Source organism: Denticeps clupeoides, chromosome 7, assembly GCF_900700375.1.
Source record: "Denticeps clupeoides chromosome 7, fDenClu1.1, whole genome shotgun sequence".
Classification (NCBI taxonomy): domain Eukaryota; kingdom Metazoa; phylum Chordata; class Actinopteri; order Clupeiformes; family Denticipitidae; genus Denticeps; species Denticeps clupeoides.
Window position 1 is genome coordinate 2670123 of NC_041713.1, and position 6586 is coordinate 2676708.

The following is a 6586-nucleotide window of genomic DNA, read 5'->3' on the forward strand; positions in this document are numbered from 1 at the left end:
ACAGTTCTTATTAATAAACGAGTGCAAAAATTGCATTTAATATCATAAAACAATTAGGGAGAATTTCAGTATATGACAAATAAGGCCAGGAAACATGCTATGACATAAGCTATGACAAATGTAAGCGGATAAAAATATTTTTTCTAAAATACTTAAGGCACAGAATTAAGGAATCGGTATGTAACCATCAGAGGGGAATATTCATTCATGCATTGATAAAGGCCATGTCTGGGTCATCTAGACATGATAGTGGCGTCTGGCTCACGCTCCTCGGGGATCACATGACAGCGCAGCAGCAGGTGGCAGGGTAGTCCACAGCCTGAACCTTGTGCTCGTTCCCAAACACATAGAACATGTGGCTCCGCCCCTTCCATGCATAGGTCACTTTAGAGATAGGGATCAGTTCAATGGTCTGGCGCTGAAATACACAGTGTTAGATGTAAGTACACACACACACACACACACAAACACACAGATTTGATCCCAGACAGCGGCCCAGTGCTGTACCTGCTGCAGGAGGCGTGACGTCATGGCGAATTTGGTCTGATGTTCCCTCACCAAACGCTCAGACGCTGCAACCACAGAGGCGTCCGGGAATCCAGTCACCGGATACACCTGCATACATAATACCAGCCATGAGGTGAACAGTATGACAACACGAGGCATTTCACACGCACACACACACACACTTTACCATATACTGGGCATATCGGTACAGCTGCTTCCCTGAAACCTGAGCCAGGTTGTCCACGTGCATCCCGCTGGTCTGTTCCACCACATACGCCTCGTTGTTATTGGTCCTGAAATCGAGGTGCGGGTCACGTGGGGGCAGCAGCAGCGTAACGCCAGACGATCAAGACTTCCGCATTAACAGCAACGTTGTGCCACTCACCATGTGACCTTCAGGTTGATAAACACCAGAATCTGGCCCCTCCCATCACAGGCTGTACATGAGCGGGTGCCCTGACCATTACACTGAAAACAGCTACGCAAACACTCACACGTTACAAACTCGTCTTGTCGCACAGAATACTTTTGTGTTTCGGAAGGCGACTCACTTGTCCCTCCCGCGCCCGTTGCAGTGGTAGCATCGCTCTCCCCCCGATCGAAACCCAGAGCCATTACACACCCAACAAATCTTCTAGAAACAGAATCAACACAGTACACTCTTACTCTGCATGCAAGTGTGTGTGTGTGTGTGTGTGTGATGCCACTCACACTTCCAGCTCCACTGCAGTCTTTGCAAGGCGATTTTCCCAAACCGAAACACAAGTGGCACGGCTGTTGGGAGAGAGGGGGTTCAGGTTTAAACACAGACGTGGTCAGCAGGTAGCAGGCGAGGACGGACAGGGACACCCTACTTTGACTGAAGAGGTGTAAGGCACTCTGATGTTCTGCGTGTGGTCCTGGAAAAAGGGCGGAGGCTGGGCTGTGATGTCCCAGGGTCCTGGTGCAGGCTGAGTGTAAGCATCAACAGGCTGGCCTAACACACACACACACACACACACACACACACACACAGTGTATGAAGTAAACCTCAGAATCTGAAACGTGTTTCACTGATGAGCGTCGAACCCTTCAGCCCCAACCAAGTAAGTTTTCTGATATTTTCTGATTCTGTTTTAGGTCATATTCTAATAATGAAATTAACACGTGACATTTTACCTTAACAAGTAAAATCTAATGGCCTTGTTGGAAGTCTGAGATGCACTACGGTACGGTTCTTACCTTTGTACGGCTCCTGGCTCCATTCCGTGGATCGGGATTCAGTGAAGGTCTCCAAGCGGTACTATGAGAACGGGGAACAGAAACTGGACCAGTGAACTGTTGTGAACTTCCTTGGAGTTACACTTGATAACCATTTCAAATCCCTAATTTGTAATACCACAATAACAAATATGAACGCTGTTCAACAAATATGAACGTTTTTTTTTTTTTTTTTTTTTCTGTATTTAACCATCAGTCTTGGTGAGCAGTGGGCAGCCATGAAAGGCTACCAGGGTGGGAAACCAATCATTGTTACAACCATAACGCAACATTAGAACAAACACATCTGATTGGCTGGTTTCTGTGGTAGTAAATTTGCATAAATGTGACTGATTGGTCAAGAAAGATTTGCTTCATAAACGTATTTGATTGGCTGGTTTGAATACCACTTTCTGACTTTCTGACCCTCTTCATCATGATTAATAATTAATCATGATTCATTTCTAGCCATTAATTACTAAAAAAAAAAAAAAAAAAACAAGACAGCCCTCATTTCTTTATTAATAATTTTGCTGTAACCGGATGACCACCAGAACTGCTAAAAAGAGAAGGTAAAGCATCTCGCCCCAGTTGAGATGGTGCAGCTGGCGGCGTTCCTCACCCTGTAGGTGTTGAACGGCTCCATGCTGGTGATGACCCCATTGCGGGCCGGGCCCGCGCTGTAGCAGCACTTGCTGGACGCGTACGAGATGAACGCCTCGCGGGCCTCGCCCTCGGTCAGGGAGGGAATTCTGGGGGTGCAGAAAGGGCACGTTCGGTCAGTCCCGCCAGCCTTCTTCCATAAGCGGACGTAAATTGAAGCCTAAAGCGGGCATTAACGGGCCGCGGTTGGCTGACAGAAACGGGCACATTTATTTTTTACTTTGAGCATTGATACAGGATGTGTTGTGCGTGGTGGCTGCGGCTCGGCCAATCAGAAGCAGAACTAACAGTCTCACACATAACCGATTTAGCCCAATTTTCACTGCTCGTTCATTATGAAAGTGCAGGCAGGGCAGCCGAGGCGACTTACTGCCAGTTGGGGTGATTGAGGCCAGGTTCGGGAGCGGGCATCGGCATGGCGGGCACAGGAGGAGGCAAAAATCCACCTGACGACCACAGAATAAAATAACGCCAACGATTCGAAACGGTCGGTAAAAACGCAGTATTCCATCACACACAAACCTCCACCCACGACAGTTCCCTCGTAGCCCGGCACGTTGTCAAACATGTTGGCGGGAGGGGCGGAGGGCGCCCGGTTGTCGGACGCTGGCGGTGCATACATGGCTGAAAGAGAGCAAAAAAACCTGTCGGTTGGCGCGGCGTGACTTTTCCTCCAGAGACATTTACAGGCTGAAAAGGAGGAAATTCTTCCCTGTATCAACAGTGAACATCTAGAGCCTCACGACAACATTATCTACAAATCCAGAAGGGCTGCGGCACGAAAACGGCGAAAAAATATACAATAATGTGATAATAATGTATAATGATAATGTATAATGAGAAAAGGTTACATGAGTAAAGTCGATCTTCATATATACTATAATCATTACATATACAGAGCTGAAAGGCCATGAAAATGTGAAATTCAGTACTTTTAAATTGAAAAAAATATATAGAATAAGGTGATAATAATGTATAATGATAAACTGTTTTTGTACAGAAAGTTTACATGAGTAAAGTCGATCTTCACATATACTATAATCATTACACATACAGCTGAAAGGCCATGAAAATGTGAAATTCAGTACTTTTAAATTGTCAGAATATTGTCTACAATCAATTGAAAAGGGTTCACAGAAATTTTTATCTGACCGTACCAGCTTACAGGTTCGTGTGGAGCGTCACCTTGTCCTTCCTGCGGACTAGACATGCAGCAGGAGTGTGAGTGCTAGTTGGGTGGCAGCCAGCAGCAGGGGTGCACCTCAACACGACGTCACCAAGCGGCAAGTGTGACGCGCGGCAAGTAAACAAACTTTACCAGCGCTGTGCTCTGACCGGCCAGCTTCTCGCTGTCGGTCGGCCTCAGCACCACTGCTGTAACTTGTCTAGGGGTCAGTGTGGGTGGAGTCGGGAGAAGCCGGTGGAGGTGCAAGTGGCCCCCGGCCCCCTGAAACGGACTCGGACCCTAACCGAGGGCCCCCGAGATGTGGGTTACCAGGAAGCTTTACCAGGAAGGCCTGTGTGTTCATGAGGAAATGCTCCAATGCTGAATTCCTGACGTTGTTTTTCTCATGTGATCACGTCAAATTTCACTGTGCACAACACACACACACACACACACACACACACACAATCAGACTGTCTGAATGCAGTTTTGTGGAAGAAGCTCCCTACCTGGCATCCCGGCTGGAGTGGGACAATAGCCCGGGTTGTCCATCCCGTATGAGGGTCCATGAGCACTGCAGACAGCAGGAAAATTCAATTACAACACAATCATACGCAATTACACAATTCAATCAGGCCCATCGGCACCACGTCACCACTGCCGGATTCCCACACACAAAACCAGCACTAAAGTGAAATAAACCACATCGAAACGAGTAAAATTCCGATAAGCACTCAGCGTAATTACATCTACATTTACATTTACAGCATTTACCAGACCCTCATGTCCAGAGCGACTTACAGTCAGTAGCTACAGGGACAGTCCCCCCCTGGAGACACTCAGGGTTAAGTGTCCTGCTCAGGGACACGATGGTAGTAAGTGGGCTTTGAACCTGGGTCTTCTGCCACCCCTAGTTATCGATTAGTTATCGGCAGGACCTGTGCGGGCTTCCCGTGTCTGACGCAGCAGCTCTGAAAGGCGGGCGGGAGACCTGCGCACCTGATGATCGGTGTTCGCTCCATGTCGCTCCAGACGCGGCTCCTTCACGCCGGCTCTCCACACGCGTCCGCGCCTTCGCCGCCCGACCCTCGGAGCCGCGGGGTCATGTGACGACGCGCGGATCGAGGAGGAGCGCTTCCGGCCTGCGTCACTAACTTTCGTTCTTGGCGACTTCTGTACCACGTGGTTCAACTTCACTAAACGCTTTAAAAAAATTACATTCTTTTTTTTTTTTTTTATTTTTATTTTATACGTTGGTTGTTCTGATTTAAAAACGAATCTGGTAATTTACACCCTATCTCGCCTCTGACAGGAAGGACACTGTATTTGAAGAATTACACCGAGCCAGAACAAGGAAGCAGCTCCACCCTCGTCCCCTCGCTCAGCAGATCCACTTTCACCAGATCAGATCCTGCTGACCTCCCCGAATTAAACGTGTTAAATCAGGATTTTTATATTTTTTAACACGATGATGTGACAATGAATTACGTTAAGAAGGTAGCTGTAGTCGTTATTTACACGTGGGCGTGGTCTGGTGTGGGGGGCGTGGTCGGCCACCAGAGGAGCGCAAAGTCCCAGGTTCGAACCCCACTCCCTTCCATCGTGTCCCTGAGTAAGTGTCTCCAGGGGGGGACAGTCCCGGTCACTACTGACTGTAGGATGCTCCGGATAAGGGCGTCTGGTAAACGGCTCTGTCACACGGTCGTGGTTTGTTAAATATTTGCAAAATATTTTGTCATTGTGATTATGTAACGACGGCAAAATATTTTGTCATTGTGATTATTATGAATATACAGTAATGGCGCTTTTAGCACTCGGTGCCCATACACACAGATGCTATTTAACAAAAAAAAAAAAAACATGGTCAGAAGCAAGAGTTAGCGGCTAATTCGGAGCATGTATGTACACCAAACCTCTGTCTTTAAATAAGTATTACGTTTCACACGACAATATTCAGCTGGAAACTGTGCCACAGGTATAATTTCTTACAGAAGGACAATTTTATGTCCCTTTATTAAACCATTTAAATATTTAGCTTAGCTGTTAGCTGAGAGCTAATCACTTTAACAAGCTAAGTGTGCGACGTACTTACATGTCTACTGTGTCTGTCTGAATTCTGCATGTGTATGCCTCTTTATAGAACATTTCTCCTAACTAAAACCCCTGTTCCTCGGGGACGACCTTTACTTTACCATGCAGGTCCATCCTGCGTACAGTACAGGCCAAAAGTCTGGACAACTTCTCATTCAATGTGTTTTCTTTAATTTCATGACCATTTACGTTGGTAGATTCTCACTGAAGGCATCAAAACTATGAATGAACACGTGATGTTATGTACTTAACAACAAAGGTGAAATAAGTGAAAACATGTTTTCTATTCTAGTTTCTTTGCTCTGATTACTGCTTTGAACACTCTTGGCATTCTCTCAATGAGCTTCAAGAGGTCGTCACCTGAAATGCTTCTCCAACAGTATTGAAGGAGTTCCCAGAGGTGTTTAGCACTTGTTGGTCCAGCTCACCCCAAACCATCTTGATTGGGTTCAGGTCCGGTGACTGTGGAGGCCAGGTCCTCTGCCGCAGCACTCCATCACCCTTCATAGTTTTGATGCCTTCAGTGAGAATCTACCAATATAAATGGTCATGAAAATAAAGACAACACATTGAACGAGAAGGTCCAAACTTTTGGTCTGTACTGTACGTGGAGACTGTCTGTAGTCCAGCCCACATCATCACCTTATTTGGAGTCAGGAGGAGAACGGAGCTGCTGGAGTTCAGGTGCAAGAAAGGAACAGTGATGTCATGTGTGTAATTTACTGTTTGTGGGTGGGGTCGTCTGTCTCTGTACCATGAACTCCACCCAGCTGGAAGGTTCTGGCGCTCCGCGATGTCCCACTCGCCTCCATCTGTCAATAGGAAATTTGCTCCGCCAGGAAAACGCCCATCCGCTTCCAAACCAACGACTGCTACTGGTCCACTCACATGCCGGCAATGCCTGCCCACCAACCACGCCCA

General features: G+C 47.1%; 1 protein-coding gene across 1 annotated transcript; it reads right to left on the reverse strand.

Annotated features, from left to right (window-relative positions):
- Window positions 1-7: 7 nt before the first annotated feature.
- On the reverse strand, window positions 8-4764 carry ssuh2rs1 (ssu-2 homolog, related sequence 1). Its single transcript, XM_028987703.1, has 13 exons — window positions 4574-4764; window positions 4084-4148; window positions 2932-3033; window positions 2780-2855; window positions 2369-2498; window positions 1729-1789; window positions 1362-1483; window positions 1219-1281; window positions 1059-1141; window positions 893-985; window positions 695-800; window positions 508-615; window positions 8-418 (listed from the first exon to the last, which is right to left on the reverse strand). Exons 1-13 carry the CDS (start codon window positions 4594-4596, stop codon window positions 278-280), a joined length of 1173 nt encoding a protein of 390 aa, XP_028843536.1. The 5' UTR covers window positions 4597-4764; the 3' UTR covers window positions 8-277.
- Window positions 4765-6586: the final 1822 nt, after the last annotated feature.

Excerpts from the sequence above, each read along its gene's own strand:
- ssuh2rs1 (XM_028987703.1), bottom strand. The coding sequence starts at position 4,596 with ATGGAGCGAACACCGATCATCAG. Across the intron at positions 2,499-2,779 it reads CTCAATCACCCCAACTGGCA|AATTCCCTCCCTGACCGAGG; the intron begins GTAAGTCGCCTC and ends CTGCACCCCCAG. Across the intron at positions 801-892 it reads ATCAACCTGAAGGTCACATG|GACCAATAACAACGAGGCGT; the intron begins GTGAGTGGCACA and ends CCTCGATTTCAG.